The 25,728-nt window shown below is 38.1% G+C and overlaps 1 protein-coding gene across 1 annotated transcript in view; it reads right to left on the reverse strand.

The window, feature by feature from the left end:
• The window catches only part of Nup98-96 (nuclear pore complex protein Nup98-96), a 474,154-nt gene that overhangs the window by 334,886 nt on the left and 113,540 nt on the right, over window positions 1-25,728 (reverse strand). The window contains exon 12 of the mRNA XM_067143470.2: window positions 2,244-2,309. Within this exon, the coding sequence (XP_066999571.1) occupies window positions 2,244-2,309 (66 nt within the window). The remainder of the gene's footprint in view (window positions 1-2,243; window positions 2,310-25,728) is intronic.

Here is a 25,728-nt window from a genome sequence, read left to right on the forward strand (position 1 = left end):
TTAGTTGAACTCATTACAAACACCACTAAAAATACTAAATCGCTTACAAATTCGTCACACAATTCCACCAGGTTCAGAACTACTGCCAATGTTACTCGCACCCAAACACAAACTAAGCCTTTCAGCTGCAACAAAGCATGACGCAGTTACTAAAGTTGTTATATATAAATCCACAGCCTGCTACTTTTCATGGATTTCTTTTCTTCAAAATCACAGCCAGCTACTTGTTTGGGAACATCTCGGTGAATGAAGTAGCAGCTGAGGTCGAACAGGTGACTTCATACTTGTGTGCAGGTGACAAAAGCACGGAGATGGTCAATGTGATTATCAATACATATACCAGTAAAGTTTCTAACACTGCATCTTGTATTACCAGCTACTATAGAAAGTCAAATCTGATTTGACCGCAAACGCGAAACCAAGCGCGGATATTCAAAATCCATACAATAATGATGTTCATCCGTACAGTGAAAAACACACCCAAATCCGTACATTTTATGGAAAAACCGGAATACTTGGCAGGTATGATACAGATATCGGATACATTCGCAAATTCAAAATAATAGTGCGCAGCATTGACAGGAAACGTCAACGGTGAAGTTTGAGACATCTAACGTTCGAGTAAACAACACGATAGAGTGCCAAATTTGAAAGAAGAAAATAAGAGCATTACGTTCATACTGCTGTAATGTGTTGTCATATATGCTACCTTTTCATGTTCAATAAAGGCTTTGAAGACATATCAAGTAATTTATAGAAAGACAAGTAACAGCCCTTGTATTGAAGAAAAGAACAGTCTCTAGGGAAAAAACGATCTCGACAATTAAACTAAAAACCAAATAAGCAGTTGTTGAAGGTTTCCCTACATTAGACAGAAGACTGTTTCCCCTTCCAAGCTTTTCCATTCTATTTTTCCAATTTAGAAGTAATTTTCACGATTTCTAATACTGGTACGTTTGGCATTTTATTGTTTTCTGGCTCTAAACTGAAATGCATGGATATCACATTCTCCTCTAAGCACAGCTCAAACCTTACTGACTAAATAATGCTCCTAAAACCTCACATTACAAATATCTGATATTGTGTCACTCAGCATGGCCTTCATGTTGCTCGGCAGAGTGTTGGCTTGAAAGCTCAATTAGCAGGTTTGATTCTAGCTCAGTCCGGTGGTATCTGAAGGTGTTCAAACAAACTAGCCTTGTGTTGGTAGATTTACTGGCACGTAAAAGAACTACTGCGAGACAAAATTCTGATACCTTGGCTACTCCAAAAACTTTGAAGTAAGAGGTAAAACCAATAAAGTTTTTATTCTTATTACTGTACAATGTACTGTAAGTGGCTGCGGTGTCTGTATTCGTAATTAAATTAGGTAGGAGTGAAGAGGAAGCAGCTATGGTCTATATGTTATGTACTGGCTATATGTTATGTACCTGGGGAAGGAGTGGGGAACCATTTTACTATATCCAAAAGAGTTCCGAAGTTCCAGAAGCCAGAGCTATAGCATATATACATTCTTAAATGCCAACAACCACTGCCGGGACTGAACAGGTTATCTTGGGAAGAGAAGAATGACTGACTGTGCCACTAAGAATTGATGAATTTTAATTTACTTCCAATTTCAACAGCGTTCTGAAAATCAGTGCGCATCCTATTGTCAGGACTTAAATTTTCCAGGAGAGAAATGGGGATCTAAGCTAGGCCAACCGGGCAGGGAACTATAACGCAACTAGGAGAAAGCAATTGTAAGTGTTTGGGTATTAAACAAAGAGATAATAGAACAGTTGGATTTTTGGAGGACAAAAAGTGCATTTCAATATTCCATGCATATAAAGCATATAAAATATATTTAGAGACATGCTTGGTGTTTACCCAAGAAAATGAATTAAAACTTGGCCATAGATCACCCTACCAAGATCTGTTCCCTCACCTGGTCGAGTAGAACGGAATGTCGGAAGTAACACACAGGCAGCCTAAATGGCATCAAACTAAAATGCCTACACACTGTAATCGAGGCCATATTATTATTATTATTATTATTATTATTATCATTATTATTATTATTATCATCCGTTCTCGAAATCAGATGCGAACTTTTGAATGTAGTACCCCAAGTATTACCCAGGATACACCATATTAAAATGAATAGAACCTAACCCAGTGCTGTTGGTCCTCCTCTGTAAACAGTATAAACATGTTGGAGAAGAGGTCTATATTAATTTTGAAGTACTTATATTGATAGTTACCCTCCACTATCAGAAGTTTTCCTTTCTTCATCTTTTTCTGGAGACCTGTCTGTCTGATTTACATTCCTGGAAATAGAAAAGGAGATATTACTATGCAATTACGTAATTTTGAATTTACACACTGTGGGGCAAATAATATGTAATTCATAACAACGAAAGTTTATTCTAGCTGTAGTATTTACAGTCATTTGTTTCAATATTACTTGAAGATGGTACATACAGTGGTGTCAGAGGGAACTGGTACATTGGTAAACATTTCTTCAATAATTCTAATACAACTTGTAAATTTAATTTACAATCCAGTGTAAAATAATGTTGCTCATTCATGAGCTAGACACACACTCAAAACATATGTATATGTATTTTTCACTCTAAATGAACCATTTTAATATGTATTTACAACTACTGATGCAATCATTCTTATAAGGTGACACAATGAGAAAATGGCATAGCCAATGTTCTCTGAATGTCAAGACTAGTTATTCGATAAGCGCACTAGGGCCTTCAAACATTTTCTGTTTAACAGCCTTGTGTATGTATATGACTAGATAAACAGTGTAAATTGCTGATCAAACACTGATCTGCCCAGGTGGCACATTCCGTATGAATTGTTTACTTAGTTCTCTCTTAAATGATTCCAAAGAAATTTGAAATTTATCGAACATTTTCCTAGATAAATTATTCCAATCCCTAATTCTTTTCCTATTAATGAATATTTGCCCCAATGTGTCCTCTTGAATTCCAACTTTGCCGTATGATATTTCCTACTTTTAAAAGCTGCACTCAAGATTATTCGTCTACTAATGTCATTCCATGCCAACTCTGCACTGACGGCTCAGAATGTACCACTTAGTCGAGCAGTTCATCTTTTTACTGCCAAGTCTTCACAGCCCAAAGTTTGCAACATTTCCACAACACTACTCATTTGTCTGAAATCACCCCAGAACAAATCACTCTGCTTTCCTTTGGACTTTTTCCAGTTCTTGTATCAAGTAATCTTGGTGTGGGTTCTATACACTGGAATCATACTCTAATCGAGGTCTTACCAAAGACTTATACAGTCTCCTTCCCATACCCATCCCAACTAAAAACCCTGAATAACCATGTGAAGAGATCTACAACAGCTATCTACATAATCGAAGTTAACGGATCCACGAAATTCAACAAGATCTAAAAGCAGCTGAACTCATGATAGCAGATGTGGAGAACAAAAAATTAACACCCCTCTTAAGACAATCAAATTTTCAGCAGAAAAGATGCACAGAAGGGCTATAGTGATTTCAGACAACTGAGAAAATTACAATCAGAATGAATGAAAAAGTAGTATTGGGCAAATGAAAAGAACCAAACAGTACAACCTTCAAAGAGAAAGTGAACGTGGAAGTAGCCCAATGTGGCCAATAAGGTTAATAATAATAATAATAATAATAATAATTGTTACTGTGGTTGGTGGATCAGCAGAGGTGAAAGAAGGTGCCAGGATGAATGGGTCTAACTACCAAATCAAAGTTAACTTAAAACTTCAACAAGGTTATATTTTCTGAGTTTTAACAATCAATAACAACAAAATTTAACAGGATCCAAGAATTTTAACTCTCTTGGGCTACAAGCCCCTAGTTTTACAATTCCGAGCTTCTAGCTCCACGCCCAAATTTGTTCAAGGGCAGAAATCCCCTAATAACATGGAGCACTTGCTCCCACTTTACAATGTCAAGCCTCCCAGAGGCATTTCAACAACACTAGAAAAGAGCTGACACGCTCTCAGTTTTTCAAGCCTTTTCAAGGCAATATCAGAAACAATTACTAGCCATCAAGGCACAACATACAAAAATGAAACAGGGGTATCTCGTACAAAGCCTACAGGGCCTCTGTGTAGAAGAAATAACAGATAAATAAATGGCCCAAAAACAAAATAAAAGGAGGCGAACACTTGCACTCCTCTATGTAGCTTCTTAAAACCTAAAAGGCACCAGGCCGATGAAACAGGGGCTATTCCCAAACTATGGAGGTGACTCGTATAAGAATTATTTAAGACATTAAGGAAGAGAAGAAAATCAGTTACCAAAACGTAGTCACCTCGAACCAAAATGAAGGAGAGCTCGAGAGGGTAAATCACTCTCTATCCCCAAATTACAGTTACAGATTTAATTAAGTTTCTACATAAGCCGGCAGAAAATTACATGTTTAGAAAGATAGGTTACATGGTAAAGGTTTCCGACCTTTCCCGCGGGTTAAACTGCTGAGCTAGCAAGAAATAAAGACGTTAAATGGCCATTACCTTGCTGAAGACCTGCTGCCTGATGAAGGAGGCACCACCTGCCTCCTGCTTCACATCCACACACTTAGATAGATGTTGATCAAATGGCCAAGAGACGTGAAAATCAGCAGTTTATAAACCCTCGGGGAAAGTTCGAGACCTTTCATGAATGATCAAGACACACCCTCGGTGTTTAGTGGTTAACTTGAAAAGTTACACTCAAAATCGAAGAAGAAATACATGATTGGTCGGAAATTAATTACAGAAATTCTGGATTGGCTAAATTTAAAAATGGCGCAAAGAAAAGATCAAAATTGCCAAACCACAAATGAACGAACATAATTTAGTAAGGAAAAAACTTATGAATACAAAATTTCTTCAAAAAGGTTCCCTCACTTCGCACCACGGTGCATGATCATAGTTTTTTAGCAGAGACATCTATGAGAGAATGTCCACACTTCTTGAAGAACGGAAAACAAAACACGTTGAAATTCACACAGTACTGGCAACTTCAAATCACAAAATTAAGGTAGTGACATCATCTGAGCAAAAGTTTAAGGAGGTTTAGTTTTAAGTTCAGTGTTTCTCATGTAGAGGAGGTTTTCTTGGCGCAAGATTTAAAAGTGCGGCGTAGGGGTGTACCGCCCGGTACAATAATAATAATAATAATAATAATAATAATAATAATAATAATAATAATAATAATATTTGCTTTACATCCCACTAACTACTCTTACGGTTTTCGGAGACGCCGAGGTGCCGGAATTTAGGCCCGAAGGAGTTCTTTTACGTGCCAGTAAATCTACCGACACGAGGCTGACGTATTTGAACACCTTCAAATACCACCGGACAGAGCCAGGATCGAACCTGCCAAGTTGGGGTCAGAAGGCCAGCGCTTCAACCATCTGAGCCACTCAGCCCGGCACAATTGGTGTTTAAGATAAAAAGAAGAGGTTTTTACAATGCAGAAACTTGGTCTAATTCGGAAAATAATCGTGGTCCCTTGAGATACTGCTCTGAGCAATATACACAGATAATGAGAAACTCAACGACTTTCCAGACAAAATTTAACTACAGTAGAATCTCCCTCAACCGACCTTCGCTTATCCGACACTCCGTGTTATCCGACACTGGTAGTCTTAATTTGAACTTTAGGTGGATGCAATTCTGGGACACGGGGTGTGGAGGGTGCGACCGTGGGACAAGCACTGGCAGTCATGCGGTAGGATTGTTCAATGTAGTATTGGTTGGGTGCGGATGTTATAGTTTTCATATCCTCTGTGAGTATGGCGAGTAAACGTAAGAAAGTGTTAAATAAAAACCAGGAAAATATCTGTTAATATCTGGCCCCATTCTGCAAGAAATGGGGGTGTATATCCAGAAGGAGTTTAATAAAGGGACTAATTTTACTGCCAGTGCTGGGTGGCTTGATCGGTGGAAAAAACGGTACGGCATTGGGCAGCTTAATATCTGTGGAGAAAAACTGTCAGCTAAATCCGATTAGGTTGTGAAACTTAAAAGACAATTTTAAGAAATAATTCTTGCTGAAGGATTATCCGGTGATCAGATATTAAATTGTGATGAGACTGGGCTGAATTTCAAGATGCTGACATCAAAACTCTTGCAGCCCAAGCCAAGACGTCTGCACTTGGCTACAGGCGTAGTAAGAAAAGAGTACTGCATCCACTGTACAACTGAATTAATAAGTCAATAAACAGAGTCCCGTAAAACATAGTACATAATACAGTGTAGCCTCCCTGTTTGTTTTAGTTCATTTTCAAAGTTATTCCGTATTATCCGACATTTTCGGTGATCCGACGTACTCCAGGTCCCGTTTAAGTCGGATAATCGAGACTCTACTGTACATCAAAAAAATAACAAGATTGGATTTGAATAAACATTAAACAGTATAAAGCATTAAACATTTGGAAATACAAAAAATAATTAAAGACTATAATAATATATTATATATTATTATTATTATTATTATTGGTTCATGGTGTGGGTTACTGTAGTCACATCCTAGTTCGTGAACCATAGGCAACGGCTGAGTGGCCTAGTAAATGGTCCCGAGAATCTGGATACCAGTTGCTATAGAATGGGAGAAGACATCTCGAACATATTCTGAGTTATGGCCCTCCTTGTGCTCAGGCGGCTAGGACTATACAATTCACCGTGGTCCCTCAACCGTTAGAGGAGAGATCCTCACTTGGACGATGCGTAAGTAGGGTAGCATCCTGCTTCATGAATTTACCGACCTCAGAACATTTCAAGCAAGCCCTGGACCTATGGGAGTACCGAAGTCCCACTCTCATTTGACAGGCGAGGGAATCCTTGGAAACAACTTGGCGAACGAAATGGAATTTGATGGGCAGCTACCAATATTAATGGGGCTTATGGAAGAAAGTAGAACTGCCTGGGTCAGTAAAGAGGATGTAACTGGATGTACTATAGAGGTGATACTCGGCTAAGGGGAGATAACGAGAAAGAGATAGGAGTTTATAAAGTGTACTTGACGGGTGTTAGAAAGGGAAGGGCCGAGTACGGGGTAGGTCTGTTTATCAGGAATACTATTTCACACAACATAGTTTCTGTTAGGCACGTAAATAAGCGAATTATGTGGGTAGATTTGGCAGTTGGAAGAATTAGAACGAGAATTGTCTCAAGTGTATTCACCATGTGAGGGTGCAAATGAGGATGAAGTTGACAAGTTTTATGAAGCACTGAGTGGCATCGTGGTCAGCGTTAAGAGCAAGGATAGAATAGTGCTAATGGGCGATTTCAATGCAAGAATTGGAAACAGAACTGAAGGAAACAAATGGGTTATTGGTAAATGTGGGAAAGCGATGGAAGCTAATGTGAAATGGGAGTGTTTGCTGGACTTCTGTACTAGTATGGGTTTAGCAGTTACAAATACATTCATCAAGCATAAGGCCGCTACACATGGGAGGCTAGGGGTACCATATCTATAACAGACTATATCTTAACCGACTTCGAATTCAGGGAGTCTGTTAGGAATGTACGGTTTTTTTTATGATACAGACCACTATCTGATCTGTAGTGAACTAAGTATCTCTAGGCCTAAGATAGAGAAAGTGAAATCTGTCTGCAAACGAATAAGAGTAGAAAATCTCCAGGACAAGGAAATTAGACAGAAGTACATGGATATGATAAGTGACAAGTTTAGAACAGTAGACAGTAAGCAGGTTCAGGATATAGAAAGAGAATAAGTGGCATACAGGGATGCTGTAGTAGCAACAGAAGGGAATGCCTAGGAACAACTGTGTGTAAAGATGGGAAAAAGCGAATATCTTGGTGGAATGATGAAGTGAGAGTAGCATGTAAAAGTAAAAAAGGGAAGAAAAAAAAAGGCTTATCAGAAATGGCTCCAAACAAGGGCCGGTGCAGACAGGTAATTGTAAGTAGATGAAAGAAACAGAGCAAAACAAATAGTTGTTGAATCCAAAAAGAAGTTGTGGGAAGAATTTTGTAATCACCTGGAATGGCTAGGTCAAGCAGCAGGGAAACCTTTCTGGACAGCAATAAAGAATCTTAAAAAGGGAGGGAAAAAGGACATGAACAGTGTTTGGGATAATTCAGGTGAACTCATAATAATAGATGCCAGGGAATCACTGGACAGCTGGAGGGATTATTTTGAAAATCTTCTCAACGTAAAAGGAAATCTTCCTGGTGGTGTCACGAACAACAGAGCTCTTAGGGAGGAAGAAAGTGATGTTGGTGAAATTACACTTGAGGAAAGTGGAAAGGATGGTAAAAAAACTCCACTGTCGTAAGGCAGCAGGAATAGATGAAATTAGATCTGAAATGGTGAAGTATAATGGTAAGGTAGAGATGAAATGGCTTCATAGAGTAATAAGATTAGCATGGTGTGTTGGTAAGGTACCATCAGATTGAATAAAAGCAGTAACTGCACCTATCTATAAGCAAGAGAACAGGAAGGACTGCAACAACTATTAAGGTGTTTCATTGATTAGTATACCAGGCAAGCCCGGACCCACGGTGTAGAGAGCAACGCGTCTGCCTGTCACCCGACGGCCCCGAGTTTGATTCATGGCCGGGTCGGGGATTTTTAATTATAAATGATTAATATCCCTGGCCTGGGGACTGGGTGTTTGTGTCGTCCTTAATGGTCCTTTCCTCACATTCAACCCTTTACACTTCCACAATTTCCATATACACGCAGGTTCATAACATATGGTGCAAAGTAGGGGCAAAAGGTCTTTCTCGGTTGACGTACCGAATAAATAGCATTATTAAAAAAAAAAAAAGCAAAAAACAGGCAAAGTATTCACTGGCTTGTTGGAAGGGAGGGTACGATCAGTGGTTGAGAGGAAGTTGGATGAAAACTAGAGTGGTTTCAGACTAAGGAGGTGCTGTCAGGATCTGATTTTCAGTATGCGCCAGGTAATCGGAAAATGTTACGAGAGGAACAGACAATTGTGTGTGTTTTGTAGATCTAGAGAAAGCATATGACAGGCTACTGAGGAAAAAGATGTTCTCCATACTGGGAGACTATGGAATTAAGGGTAGATTATTAAAATCAAAGTTATTTATGTTGATTATTGGGCTACAGTGAGAATTGATTGTAGAATTTCTTGGTTCAGGGTACTTACAAGGGTTAGACAAGGCTGTAATCTTTCACAGTTGTTCGTACTTTATATGGATCATCTGCTGAAAAGTATGAAGTGGCAGGGAGGGATTCAGTTAAGTGGAAATGTAGTAAACAGTTTGGCCTATACTGACGACTTGTCTTAATGGCAGATTGTGCCGAAAGCCTGCAGTCTACTTGAAAATAGGTGCAACGAGTATGGTATGAAAATTAGCCTCTCGAAGACTTAATTGATGACATAGATGTTGATTCCCAAAGAGAACCTGAAATATTTGTCCCGAATTAGTACGTTTATAATACCAATGTGGTTAGTCCATTATTGGACATTATAAATGTTCTAGCTAACTCATTCCTGGTTGCCAGCATTTTGCCCCATTGTGCTAAATTGCGCTCCTCAGTTGGTAAATAGCACAACCACCAAGACACAGTGGCCTCCAGGGTATGCACTAGCCATGCGTCTTGGTGGGTGTCCTATTTACCAACTGATGAGCCAAATTTAGCACACTGTGGCAAAATGCTGGCAAACAAGAATGAGTTGGCTGGAAAATTTATAATGTCCAATATCGGACCAACTACATTGACTAAATTGATGTCAATAGGTAAGAAATTCAACAGAATTGAATGTCAGATTGGTGATACAAAGCTGGAACAGGTAGATAATTTTAAGTATTAGGTTGTCTGTTCTCCCAGGATGGTAATATAGTAAGTGAGATTGAATCAAGGTGTAGTAAAGCTAATGCAGTGAGCTCGCAGTTGCGATCAACAGTGTTCTGTAAGAAGGAAGTCAGGTCCCGAACGAAACCATCTTTACATCAGTCTGTTTTCAGACCAACTTTGCTTTGCAGGAGCAAAAACCGAGTGGACTCAGGATATCTTATTCATAAGTTAGAAGTAACAGACATGAAAGTAGCGAGAATGATTGCTGGTACAAACAGGTGGGAACAATGGCAGGAGGGTACTCGTACAGATGAGATAAAGGCTAAGTTAGGAATTAACTCGATGGATGAAGCTGTTCGCATAAACTGGCTTCGGAGGTGGGGTGTTGCGAGACGAATGGACGAGGATAGGTTACCTAGGAGAATGAAATGTTGTAAGTGCCAGGATATCCCAGGACGGGTTCGGCTCGCCAGGTAGCAGGTCTTTCTATTTGACTCCCGTAGGCGACCTGCGCATCGTGATGAGGATGAAGTGATGATGAAGACAACACATACACCCAGCCCCCATGCCATTGGAATTAACCAATTAAGGTTAAAATATCTGACCCGGCCGGGAATCGAACCCGGGACCCCCTGAACTGAAAGCCAGTACGCTGACCGTTCATCCAACGAGTCGGACACCTAGGAGAATAATGGACTCTTATGGAGGTTAAGAGGAGCAGAGGGAGACAAAGATGACGATGGTTACACTCAGTTTCTAACGATTTAATGATAAGAGGTACAGAACTAAATGATGCCACAGCACTAGTTGCAGATAGAGGATTGTGGCGACATTTAGTAAATTCACAGAAGCTTGCAGACTGAGTGCTGAAAGGCATAATGGTCTATAGTGATAATGTATTACTATTATTATTATTATTATTATTATTATTATTATTATTATTATTATTATTAGAGTCCAGGATTGGGATAGGTGCCCTAAAATTTGGAGAGCTAACACTGTGGTGGTCTACAGGAGTGAACAAAACTAAACTCTGAATCACTCCCACTTGAAGAAAGACACAGGAAGTGAGGTTGCAGTGATATGGTCATGAGGTCAGAGGAGGTGCATAAACCATTGCAGAGCAGACACCCACTCTCAACTCAGATGAAAGAAGACCTCAAGGTTGGTTGGAGAGGCCATCGACAGATTGCTTATGTGAAAACACAAGAGCTGTACTAGTCTTCTCTACTGAAGCTGAAGGGTAAGATGGAGAATGGAGGATCCTACATCTTAACAGAAAAAATGTCGGGAAGAAGGTATTTTATGTAAGTACTATCCTTAAGATTTGCCTGAAATAAATGAGGGGGGAAAACTAATGAGATACTAACCTCAGAATAACCATGTCAGTGCCAGGATTTGAATATTGTATCTCAGAACACTGCAGCCTCTGTGTAACATCATTGAACGTGTTTAACTACCCATTTATGAAGGAAGGTTGGTACTCAACAAGTCATATGATAAGGTCCAGTCAGTATCCTCATCCTCAACCAGAAAACCAAACATGTTCATCATCAAAGTTTACAGCCATTTAGCAACAGAAATCTTGGAGCAAAATTCAACAAACCACTTAAGGAAGCTATCCTCATTTAAGAGAAACTTGAAGAGCCACATAGCAGAACGTATCGCCATATATTTGCACTGAAAAATGTAAACTGCAACCGAGCTTCACTTTTGGACTGAATGGTTCAAAATTATGGCAATTGTGTTAAGAGCATTTGCTGTTTGTTAATGGGGCTAAGGATTCATAGGCAGGACACAACTCCAAAACAGCAAGTCACCAAACCAACTCAAAAATGGCAGGGGGGAGCACTTAAGGATAGCAGCTGGTCTTTGTACACTACTCCAAAAAGGCACGACTTGATACCAAATTCTTGTGTGAACGTAGAAACTGATAGAGTTAATACATCAAATCATTATGTAAACATTTCAGCAAGGTACATGTTATTGATGCAGCTAGTTTTAAAATAAACTGTTACACAAGACATGGTTTACACCTTAATAGATTAGGAAAAGCAGAACATCAGTAATGAAATTCTAGGCATCTTAAGGGAAAAAAAAAATTATGGTCTAAGAAGGGTACTACTCCACCTAATTGTATTTAAGTGGTCAGGGACACTAACAGAGGGATCCAGCTCACCAGGAATTTGGCTCAATTAAAGTGTAAATACTACTTTATGTTGTAATGAAAATGTTATAAGGGCCAAATTTTAGTTCTGAAATCATGGCATGGAACAGCCAATGTATAAGAAATAGAATTCATACAACTGAAATTTTTTCAACTCAAAATTCTTTTAAAATTATCTGTATAACTGTACATTGGTTCCAAAATAATGAGATAGACTATGTAATACTTACTGGTTGTAAATTACAGACACATTGTAGACAGGTTCACAAAAATGGAGGTGTAGCAATATTCACTCCAAATAATATAGACTCTAAAATTAGTGACATATCAAACCAATGTGTAGAATTCAACTTTGAGGCAGCAAGAGTGCTCCTTAATGATCTGGGCCTGATAGTGACTTCAATATACCAGTCCCATGATGAAGACAAAAATCTTTCTTGAAAAAGAGAAGCTCATAACAAGCCTTGTTGCCGTATCAAAAGAGGTACAAAATACATAATTGTAGGGAGACCAGCTGGAAGACCAAGAAGAAGGTGGATGGATCAGATTTGGAAGGACATTAGAGAAGCTGGATTGGATGTGGCAGAAGTAATGGAGCAGGAAAAGTGGAAGGACAGAAAGGAGTGGAGGAGGCTTGTTAACCACATCTGGGCGACTGGAGTGGGACATTGATGATTATGATGATGAGGGATATTATCTCGATGTGAGACACAGGATAGTCTGCTGAATTTACTGAAGTCATTTAACTTTTACTGTGCAAACAAATATCCTACTCATCGGAATGCAGTTCTTGATAATAACTCATGTCAGCTCCTCGTCCTTCAATACTGGCATGTTAGGCATGTCTTCACATGGGATGGGCTCTGATCACAAAGCTGCTTAGTTGAAATTTCGCTGCCTTATGCAGAATGATCCCTCAACTAAAATTGTTTTCAAAAGATCCTTCTCACAACAAAAAATTATGGGTTTTATTTCTATTCTTGAACTGGTTGTCTGGGAATCTACAATAGGGATATCAAATGACTGGGTTGGTAAGAAATTTGATAGTTTCTTTCATTTATTTTTATTACTGTTACAGGATTGTTTTCCAGTCATTAAAAAAGCCTATAATATTAAACGTTCAAAACCCAAGTTTTCGGGCTTGATGTGGTTTACACCAGAGCTTGAGATAATGAGAGATCATATTTTGCTTTGCTATAGAGTTTTTAAGAGCAATAAAGGCAAAGAAACCTCAACTTGATACACTAATGCAAGGAGTAAGTAAAAACAAACTATAATGACAGCTAAACAAAAAGCTAATGAATGTTATATTGAAAGTAAAGCAGCTTGGGAAGTAATCAATGGAGAGAGCAATAGGAATGTTAAATTTAGTAGATCCAAAGTTGAGATTAACACCAGATGAATTCAATAACTATTTTATTCAATCTGTCAATAATAATTATGAGAATATTCCTGCCACTGATAGGGATGCATTGATCTACCACATCAACAGCAGAATATTTTATTCCTGAGCAGGGCATGGTATGGAAAACAGTGGCAAAATGAAGTTTAGTGTATAGTGACCATTTTACAACATTCTGATAGCAAGGATGTATATGGTATGACAAATAACTTCTTCAAGATTGTAGTTCCACATATTCTGAAACCTCTCATTGTTAGTATAAATTATTGCTTACAGACAGGGTTTTCCCATGTAGCCAGACGTGTGCTAAGGTAACCCCTGTTTTCAAAAAGAGGCCTATGAACGACCCCAGTAGTTTCTGAGCAGTTTCAGTTCTTATTTTTGGTAAAATTCTACAGTAATACATGACAGAACAACTAGTAGATTATTTTGAATCGAATAGCTTCTGTGGGAGAACTAGTTTGGCTATCGCAACAGTAAATCAATAATTGAAGCAATACAATCCAACTTGCAACATGTTATTTCAGCTTCAGAAGACAAGAAAAGTTGGCCATTTCACTCTGTGATCTCAGCAAAGCATTTGATTGTGTCTCCCAATCACTTCTAATTTCAAAACTGAATTACTATGGTGTTAAGGATGAACAGCTGAACATTATAGTTTCCTACCTAAGCAATCGAAGGCAAGCAGTTGAAGTGGGAGGAATTCGATCAACTGAACCTCAACCAACCACAAGGCTCTGCTAAAGGTCCTCTTATATTTTTTTGTTCACATAAATGACTTACCTGATAATACAGGATCTAATGCCAGTTCGGTTTTATATGCAGATGATATAATGTACTTTTTAAAATGCTAAAACAGTGTAAGAACTCTATGCGCTATGCAAGTAAACATTGACCATGGCAGTTGAATGGTTCTCTGCGAACAAACTCACGGTAAATGATAAAAAGACTTGGTCAATTATATTTAATTTAAATAAAAATCAAGTAAATCTTGATAATCAACATGGGAAATTATTATAAATATATTTACATTCAAATTTGAACTGGAATACTCACAGGCTTCATTTCAAGTAAACTATGTCTTGAGAACCATAAGAGATAAATATCTTGTAAATGTCTACTTTGCATTCTTTCACAGTATTGTTCAACAAGGAATTCTACTTTGGGGAAACAAAAGTGGGATTTCTGAAATTTTACTTCTCCAGAAAAGGGCATTATGTATTGTAACAAAATCTCCTATGATGGCCCACTGTAGGCCTGTATTTATTAAGCTGTCCATTATGACTTGTGAACATATATTTATAATACACTACTTAAAGTATATGCAGAAACGGACAAAATCAAGCCCTGAAGAGATGTTCATAAATATAATACCAGGTCAGCAATCCAAGTTGACGTACCTCGTCATAGGTTACAAAAGACGGCTTCAAGCCATTTTATCGCTCAGCTGAACACGTTTAATAAACTGGCTTCAGAACTAAAAGACCTAATCTAATATGAAAGATCAACTGGTTACTCATGCACCCTATGATATATACAGAAATTACAAATTGTTATTAGTTTGTGTATGTACTCTATATTATGATTTCATTTTTTTTGACAATGTCTACGTAACATACTTAATGACTGAATAACATTTCTATTCCATCGATTTCTTTTATAGTTCCACTACATAAAACAACACTACCCATATAACACTGGCAGTTCAACAACAACACACCGGCATGCAATTATTTTGCTTAAAAATATACCACAGGCTGTTAGTATTCATTTACATTTTTGGTTATGAATGTTGCAAAGAATTATATTCAATTTACATTTGAGATTCCTACTATAAACTGAGAATTCCAAAAACAGCTGCATCTTTAACCCCTTTTGTTGTAAGGTAGAACCACCATGATTGCTCAACGCCTCATTGTTTCTGAGCCTCCATCGTCTCCAATATGAAGGAAAAATAAAAATCACTTCCCTCTTCTCGACCATGATAAGATATCACTTAATAACATTTATAATAATTATTATTGTATTGGCGGGAAAACCATAACATATGCGGAGTATGGAGGAAATGCCTACTCCCAGTCCTGAACAACTAGGATGAACTTGTAGCACTTCATTCATCACCAATTCATACTTCATTAATCACCTTTCCAGATCACATCTGGAATTGTAAAGCCTGACCTTGGTCAGAAATGTTTCGATCGAAAGATCAGACAATCAATGATGATGAGTCTTCTAATGAATAAATCCACCGGTGTGGACAAACAACAACAAGGATCTGCACAAAGACACCACTCGGAATCGGTGGGGTGTCAAGTAGAAGACCTAGGCGAATCGGAGCGCCTGGAAGCCCAACAGACAATCGACAGACAGCTGACAGACAGTGGACTAATCCAACAATGTAAGAAGAGACTTAAGTTCAACAAATCAGGAAAATTTTCATACTTTGCAACATTAAACATTAATTCACTAAGTAAGGTGGGCAAGTTGAAACATTTAACTGATGTGATGGACCAACATAGGATTTTAATAATGGCTTTACAAGAACTTAGGAACACAGACCAGGACCCAATTGAATCAGGAGGTTATCGTCTCTACAAAGGACCTCCAGGAGAAAGAGTAATGAAGAATGTCCCTCAATTTGGTGTAGGTTTTCTTGTTCATAGTAGCATAATAGACTCAATTGAAGAATTTTCTTCAAAATCTTCGAGGATGGCACTTCTAACAATTAAAGTAGGGAATAAAACTTATACTTTAATAAATGTCCATGCACCAACAAATGACAAAAACAATAAAGATAGAGAAGGAGTTGAAAACTTTTGGGAGGAACTTGATTACATATTAGCGAAGATCCCTGATGAGCATATAAAAATCTTACTTGGAGATTTCAATGCTAAAATAGGCAGAGAAAAGAAGTATCGCACAGTTGTAGGAAAATGGCCAGCTCATAAATTAACGAACAAAAATGGCCAAAGATTAATTGAACTTTGTGCAGATCATAGACTCGTTTTGGAAACCACCAGATTCATGAGGCGACCACATAAACTTATGACATGGAAATGCCCTAACGTAAAATTGGGAGAGTTTCAGATTGATCATGTTGCCATGGATAAAGATTATCATAAAGAAATTTATAATGTCAGAGTCCTCCGTGGGGTAGACATTGACTCGGATCATTATATCTCAAAAATAAAAATCAAGTTAACACCAAAAAGGAAACACAAACATAATCATCTCAAAGCAAGGAGAAATTATGATCCCAGTTACTTAATAAATAATAAAATATATTTAGAGAGATCCAAAACACCTTTAAATGACAAATTAGAGACAATGATCAACAAACTTAAAACCATAGCTGAAGAAATTGCCCCAATCAAAAGGAGAAAGAAACATGCGTGGTGGAACGAGGAATGTGACAAAGCAATTCAAGCAAGACACAAGGCATGGATAAATGATCAACAGAGGAAAACGGAAAAATCTCGAGAAGAACTAATTAATGCCAGAAGACAAACAGCTAAAGAAATTAGGACAATTAAAAGGAATTATCAAAAGGAAATGCTTAGCACTATAGAAGAAACATTCAATCAGCATAAAACAAGAGACTATTACAAAACATTCAAGCAATATCAATCTAAATTTACCCCTCCCACACTTATGTTAAGAAATAAAAATGGTAAAATGGCACACAATAATCAGGATAATGCTAACATTCTTGCAGAATACTTTAAAGAGTTACTTAATTGTGAGGATCCTGTGGAACATTTAGAATTTGATCCTAACCCAAAAAATAAAACTCCATTACAAAAGATTATACCACCAGTTTACAATGAAGTGAAAACGGCAATTAATGCACTTAAAAACTACAAAGCAGCAGGAGAGAATCAAATAGTAGCAGAAATATGGAAGAATGCTAATGATCAGACTATTCAAAACCTACATAAATACATCATTGATATTTGGAACACGGAGAAGCTTCCTGAGGAATGGAATACAGCGATAATCCACCCGCTGCACAAGAAAGGTGATCGCTCCGATCCAAATAATTATCGGGGGATATCCTTACTTGATATTACATACAAGATTTTATCCAAGATTATATACACAAGAATCCAAGAACAACTCGACCAAGAACTTGGAGAATATCAGGGAGGATTTCGACCAGGTAGAAGCTGTCCAGATCAAATCATTAGTTTAAAATGGATAATGAAGCACCAAAGAGTTCGAAGTAAGGGTCTGGTCATCACGTTTGTAGATTTTAAAAAAGCATACGACAGTATTCATCGTGACTCATTATTAAAAAGCCTTAAAGAATTTGGCTTACATCAAAAACTTGTTAACCTCATTAATATGACTTTTAAAAATACGAAGGCAAAAGTTAAATTTAGAGGTGAATTATCAGAATCATTCACTATAAGAACTGGACTTCGACAAGGAGACGGACTTTCACCATTGTTATTTAATTGTGCATTGGAGAAGGTTATGCGTGAATGGAACAAGAAATGCCAACCAACTATCAAGATCGGTAGAAATATTAAACTCAACTGCCTTGCTTTTGCGGACGATTTAGCATTACTTGCAAATACAATAGAAGAGGCTAAATTTCAAATTGAACAACTAGAAATTATAGCTAAAAAAATGGGATTACAAATTTCATTTGAAAAAACAGAAATGATGCCAACTTTTAAAGTTGATTTACCAGTTATTCAGCTGAACAGTAATAAAGAGATTAAAATTGTTCAGAAATTCAAATATCTTGGGGAAATAATAACATGGAACACAAATGAAAAAGAAGCAATAGAACACAGAACAACTAAATTTAAACAAGCACAAAGACTTACCTGGCCAACCTATAAAAAAAAATCTCTTTCGATAAACGCTAAGCTGAAACACTATAATTCCATAGTTAAACCAGAGGCAACCTATGCTAGTGAAACTTTATTCAAATTAAATGTAAAATCTACAACAGACAAATTACAGAAAACTGAGAGAAGAATTCTTAGAACAATTATTAATAAAAAACACCAAGTTGATGGACAGTGGAGATTGTTGCCTAACAACATTGTCTATCGTGAATGTGAATCAATAATATCTACAATGCGTAAAAGAAGAATTTCCTTTTTCTGTCACATATCAAGATTAGCAGACACCAGGATATTGAAACAACTATTCGATTACTTTTTGAAGAATAAAATCAATAATAATTGGTTCAAAGAAGTTCAGGACGATTTGGAAGAATTGGGTATAACTCGGCAACAAATCAAAGACAGAAAAGAGAAGAGGATTTTGAAGAACAAAAGCATAAGTCTCAAACTAAAAGCAGTTGAACGGAAACAATATACTATATCGGACACACAAAGGGCTTCCAGGTCGGAGAGGATGAAAAAGTTCTGGGAGAAGAAGAAGAAGAAATTAACTCAAATGTATTGATTTCAGTGCTCCAATGTGGGCGTAAAATATGTAAATAATAATAATAATTATTATTGTTACACTACTGCTACCATGAAAATTATCACAAAATTGAGCAACAATGTTACCTGAAAATATAATATTAATCTCTAAAATCACAATCAAAATAAAGAAATAAATAGCGACAGCACTGCATTTCCGGTTTAAATATACCTGTAAATATAATATTAATCTGTAAAATCACAATCAAAATAAAGAAATAAACAGTGACAGTACTGCACTTCCGATTTAAGTATCGATAATGATTATATCAGTCATTGTAAGGGAATGGGTTACAGTCATAGTTACTCCCGCTGTTTACCTATGCCAGCTTGAATTTCTTGATGTTGAAATTCAGAGCAATGGGCAGAAATCACACTGCGTCAACACCCGCTTGGACCATTGCAATGCTTTTTTTAAATTAGACAGTCAGATTCCCCTGGTCTGTGCCAGTTCTCAGCAGACCGTTAAATGGCGGCCAAAGAAAATCAGCGGGCCCGTGGCTGCAACCTCCAAGAGGAGACTGTGACGCCACAAGGCAGCAGCCTCGCAGCGAGGAAGATCCGTGGAAGGCCAAGGCATAGGACCGAGCTTGCATCCAGAATCGACGTGACGATGGATCAGACACCCGCGCTCTTGCCTCACCCAGGCCTGGCACGTTAGTGCAGACCCACTTCTCTATCAAGCTCGACATGCCACGATCCTCAGAGCCAATCCTTATCCTGAAGTTACGAATCCAATTTCCCAAATTCCCTTACCTACATTAGTCTATCGACCAGAGGCTCTTTGCTTTGCAAACCTGCTGCGGATATGGGTACAAGCCAGCGCGACACCTCCACATGGACCTCCCCCGAATTTTCAAGGTCTGACGGGAGAATAGGGACACAGTTGCAACTGCCATGCTATTCGTGTTCCAAACCCTACCTTCCTGCTAGACGATTCCAGGGAACTCCAACGCTCATGCAGAAAAGAAAATGCTCCCCCAATCTCCTGACGGCGTCTCTGGGTCCTTCTGGGTTCCCATGCCATGGGGTCCTAACACTGTAGTCTCAGACCCCATCAATATCCGATTTCTCCTAGAGCTTAGGATTAACTGACTCGTGCAAAGGCTGCTCACAAGAACTACTTTCATGAACAATCATGATGACGACTACTTTTTGGTTCAGAGAACAAATCAACGTGATTATCGATCTCCACACTATATATATTGAAGTTAATGCATGGTGGTGGTGGTGATTGTTTTAAGAGGAAGTACAACTAGGCAACCATCCTCTAACACTAATCAGAGGAAAAAATGGAAGGGATCCGACACTTCGAAAAATGAAGATGTCGGCCAAAGGAAGACAACGGCCACGAAGTGCGTGAAAATGAAAGACTCCCTAGCCCTCGCAAACCTAATAGCGTCGGGGTCGGAAAAGAACAAGAGTTGACCAAGGGAGGTCGGACAGGATAGATGAAAGTGAGGAGCCTGGCACAAGTAAGTGGAAGCAATGCCAGGACTCAGCTAAGGGCCCCGTGGTCGCCAAACCACACTCCAAAGTTCAAGGCCACTGGGCCCCTTTTAGTGGCCTCTTACGACAGGCAGGGGATACCGTGGGTGTTATTCTACCGCCCCCACCCACAGGGGGAAGTTAATGCATGTTTTTTCCTTTTTTTTTTTTTTAAAGCTTTCTTTAGAACACACAAGTGGTAAATATGGTAGTGTAAATAATTATTAAAAAATTACTGAATGTAAAATGAAGACAAAAGAAAGAGAGAGAGAGAGAGAGAGAGAGAGAGAGAGAGATAAAACCAAAGGAAGAGTGACAAAGATGTACACAGTAAAGTGAAGAACACAGGGGGGGGGGGGGGACTTCTGTCAATCACGGAGGTGAAAGTGAAGTGCAAGTTAACTCAATAAATTAGCGAGTATTCTGATGATGATGATGGGTGTTGGTGAAGAGCTACCTGATATTCAGGCCTGAGCCTACTCTGGGCAAGAGAATGTGCTGACGTGTAATCAGAGTCTCTCAGTGCAGGAATAGATGGAAAGGCGAAACTCAATTTATGATCAGTAGAGTTTTCAATAAAATAATTGTGGAAGTAAGTAAGCATGGCATTTAAGCCTCAATTACAATGGACAAGTTTAACAGCTACTTCCTTGCAAATGTACTCGCTGCTACCGAATTCACTCTAAAATATGTTTAAATCAGATGGGTCACCCTCATTGCAGTACTCAACTTCACCGAGTGTTTCCAATCTGGCAGTTAATAGTGTATACTTCTTTTCATTACCGCCATCACTAAAGTCTGGAACTGTCACTATTGGATCTATGTCAGTTTCTTCACATTGCACTTCTTGGAAAATCCTAGCTCATTCTTGCAACAGCTTCCTCTAAATTTTCTGTCTTTGATAATAATGGCGTATGGCCTCCAGAGAGGCCTGGTGCGGGTCTTTTCGTCGTAGACAGCCTATTAGGCGACCTGCACGTCTGTGAAGATGAGGGCCCTACCTACGATGATTTCTAATGCTGAATACGTCACACACACCCAGCCCCCGAGCCACTGGAATGAACCAATTAAGGTTAAAAATCCCTGACCTGGCCGGGAATCGAACCTGGCACCCTCTGGACCAAAGGCCAGCACACAAACCATTTAGCCATGGCGCCGAACTCTGTCTCTGATAATAAGAGACTAAAGGGCAATTTCAATTTACTTCTTTAGCTTCTTGCTTTAAATACACGTTTGGGTAGGCAGCTTTTATTCAACAATCCCTGAAATATCCGAATTGTGTGCTTTCATTTAAGGAGAGAAGATTCATTCATTTTGTAGGCTTAAAACCTTTTCCATTTACCTTGCATTGCCGTAACTTTAATCCAGTTGGCAATTTTTCACGATCAGGAAATCAGCAGAAAGACAACAGAATTCTTACTAATGAAAAAAACTTCAATTTGAGAACAAAATTGAAATACAACAGTACTGAAAGGTGGAAAAATCTATTTTCTAAAATTCTATAAAACAATGCTCCTTTAAGTTTAGTAAGTACTTGTAGAGAACACCATACTAAACAATGTGTAGAATTAACACACACTAAGCAGTTAAACCACTGTTAAAGAGATGTATAAGTCATCTGATGAAAACCTTTTGAGAGATATGTATTTCTAGATGAGCAGACAGTTCTATGCTTAATTACTTTCACAACAAATGGATTTGGAGCAACTGAACCCACCCACCTTTCTACTGCATTTTGAGATTCATCACCTTTGCCAACAACATAATATATACTAATACCAGGTGTATATAAATGTATTTTCCGGTGTCACTAAGAGATCCCACTGTCGGCAGCCCTGAAAATGGTTTTCCGTGGTTTCCCATTTTCAAACCAGGCAAATGCTGGGGCTGTACCTTAATTAAGGCCACGGCCGCTTCCTTCCCACTCCTAGCCCTTCCCTGTCCCATCGTCGCCATAAGACCTATCTGTGTCGGTGCGACGTAAAGCAACTAGAAAAAACACCTAGCACTAAGAGATGGCGCCACAGCGAACAGTACGCAGCATATGAATTTGACACATACGCCAGTTTGTTCGTCTGACATTAACCTTGCAAGAAATCAGCTTCACTTCCCGTATCAAATCCTATTTACAAAGAAACACTAGAGTCCGTGTTGTATCATTTAGTGATTACGTCGACGTTTGTACCTGAAAAGGAACATCTGCGGCACGCAATGCTTTTATTATTTAATCAAAAGAAAAAGGCTGTGGAAAGTCATTGTTTACTGGTAGGCACATATGGTGAAGGCGCTCATCGATTAGAATATGAGGGATATAGCTTCGACAATTTAAACGTTCATAATCTTAGCCATGATGGGTTAAAATGATTGTCTGATCCGTATTGACTAGTATGAATGTAGTACAGAAATATTTAAAATAGTTATATTTGAATCAGCCTTGTCAATATTCTTATTAATGAAAGAAAATGATTTATTCAACCAAACATGTTTCAGGAATTCAACCATTCCCCTCATCAGTGGTCAGCTCAAAGAATACACCATATAAATCTGTTAAACAATTTCTTAGCCTAGCTGGTATACTCACTGTTGATAATCTGAACCATGTTGGGTTAAAATGATTGTTTGATACATATTGACTAGTTTGAATGTAGTACAGAAATATTTAAAACTAGCTGATGTGCCCGTGCTTTATTACGGGATTCTCAGAAACACTGACTTTGTGGTTTTCCTAACTGAAAGTCAACATAGGTTATTAAAGAAACATCAGTAGGAATGTAGCGATTAAAAGCAATGTTATTGCATAAAATGCTCGATCAAATGAAAAACTGCACATTTTCTCACTTTCAACGAACAGTACTCCGGTGCCAATCTAACAGTACAAAGTTCCAGTGCTGGAATGACCAGGCCGCAGACAGCCGTGAACACTTCTCTGCCATTATTTCGTTAAATATGCACATTTCTCATTCTAATCAGTGCCTCAGAGTAGAGATTGAGTAGCTCGAATGCTATGATGAACCAGTGTGTTACGTACCAGTAGTATCAGAAAATAGGAATGGCATGCTAAAGAATAAAGTTACCTAACTCTCCAGCTACTTCCCCTCGATATTGAGACAGGCTGTTATACTCGGTACAACCGGGCGAGTTGGCCGTGTGGTTAGGGGCACACAGCTATGAGCTTTCATCTGGGACATAGTGGATTCGAACACCACTATCAGCAGTCCTAAAGATGATATTTCATGGATTCCCATTTTCACACCAGGCAAATGGTGGCTGAGGCTGTACCTTAATTAAGGCCAAGGCCGCTTCCTTCACACTCATAGCATTTCCTATCCCATCGTCGCCATAAGACCTATCTGTGTCGGTGTGATGTAAGGCAAATTTTTAAAAAATACGCAGTACGCAGAAGTAATCCTATCTATCGGAGATGACTGGCAACAGAAGACAAAGCACATCACAACAAATAATGGTCAATGTAATGTTATTGTTGATCAATTTTATGAGCTTTCTATATTGTAGGCCTTCACATTCAGTTTTCTTTTGACTCTGTGATATTAGGGCATCTTATGAAATTATTTATAGGTAGACTGTAGTTCCTTATTCTCCGACTTTACATTCCGATTTTCATGAATAAGGACTTAGTAACAAAAAACCAAATTCATGAATATCTCCAATCATAGCCGGTATGGTAAAGTTATGTAATATTTATTGATACGACCACTAATAACAATTATTTGGGAATTAAATATTAGGCCTACCCCAAAACTACCATTTCATTCAGCGTGAATAAAATAATTTATGGCCTAGACTTATTCTCCGACTTTGCATACCGATTTTCATTAAGACAGGATTACTAATAACAAATATTTGAGAATTCCATTGTAGGCCTTGCCCTAAACTATCATTTTTCTAAGCGTGAATACTATTATTTATGACCTAGATTCTAGAGACTTATTCGACTTCCCTTACCGATTTTCGTTAAGATACGACCGTTAATAACGAATATTTGAGAATTAACTTTTAGGCCTTCCCCTAAACTACCATTTCACTCAGCGTGGTAAACTTATTTACGACCTAGATTGTAGCGACTTATTCCCCAACTTTGTATACCGATTTTCATTAAGATATGACCACTAATAATATATTTGAGAATTAAATTTTAGGTCTTCCCCTAAACTACCATTTCAGTCAGCGTGAATAAAATTATTTGTGGCCTCGATTATAGCGACTTATTACCAGACTTTGTATACCGATTTTCATTAAATTCTCTTCAGCCATTTTCTCGTGATGTGTGTACATACATACATACATACAGACAGAAATTATGGAAAAGTAAAAAGTGCAGAAATACCATCCCTTTTAAATTCTGAGCAATGTACAGACAAAACTCTTATTTTATATATATACAGTATATATATTTGAATTAGCCTTGTTAATACACTTATTAATGAAAGAAAATAATTTATTCAACCAATAATGTTCTATCATTATAAATGTATTAACAAGGCTGATTCAAATATAACTATTTTAAATATTTCTGTACTACATTCAAAAATGACACTTATTACATGTAATACATTCAAACTAGTCAATACGGATCAAACAATCATTTCAACCCATCATGATTAAGATTATCAACAGTGAGTATGCCAGCCAGGCTAAGAAACTGTTTAACAGATTTATATGGTGTATTCTTCGATCTGACCACTGATGAAGGGAATGGTTGAATTCCTGAAACATGTTTCGTTGAATAAATTTTCTTTCATTAATAAGTGTATTGATATTTCTGTACTACATTTTATTTAAACGTGGTAATTTCAATGTAAAAGACAGTGCATGTGTCTCATGAACTCTTGAAGCCTAGCAAAACTGTTAATGCACAAGGCTATCGCCAACAAATGATGAATTTAAATCGCGCCTCGATCGAAAGACGACCAGAATGGGCCAGAAGACAATGAGCTGTCTCACACAGCAAAACCAGTGAAAGACACCTTGAAATCACTTGGATGGGACATCCTTCCGCACTCTCCGTACTCCACAACCTGACGCCATCTATCACCTCTTCCCATCAATGGGGCACGTGCTCGCAGAGCAGTACTTCAGCAATTTCAAGGAAGTTGGAAAATGGCTCGAATGGTTTGCTGCAAAAAATCCCAGCAGTTTTTTGGCATGGTATTCATAACATAACTTACCTGAAAGATGGGTGAAGTGCATAGAAGTCTATGGTCAATATTTTGAATTTAAAAAAAATGAATTTCACTTGAAAATTACATGTTTTCTTTACCACAAAAACTGGCAAAAACTTATGCATTCACCTGGTATTATGTTTCTGTAACTGTTTCCCCATCTTTCAATTATTTGAAGCATATAATACTGTTAAAGAAAAAATGAAGAATAGCAGAAAGATCAGTAAACATGGCTGGGGTGAAAGAAGGACAAAAAAACG

The sequence above is a fragment of the Anabrus simplex genome, chromosome 3, assembly GCF_040414725.1.
Source record: "Anabrus simplex isolate iqAnaSimp1 chromosome 3, ASM4041472v1, whole genome shotgun sequence".
In the NCBI taxonomy this organism is placed as follows: domain Eukaryota; kingdom Metazoa; phylum Arthropoda; class Insecta; order Orthoptera; family Tettigoniidae; genus Anabrus; species Anabrus simplex.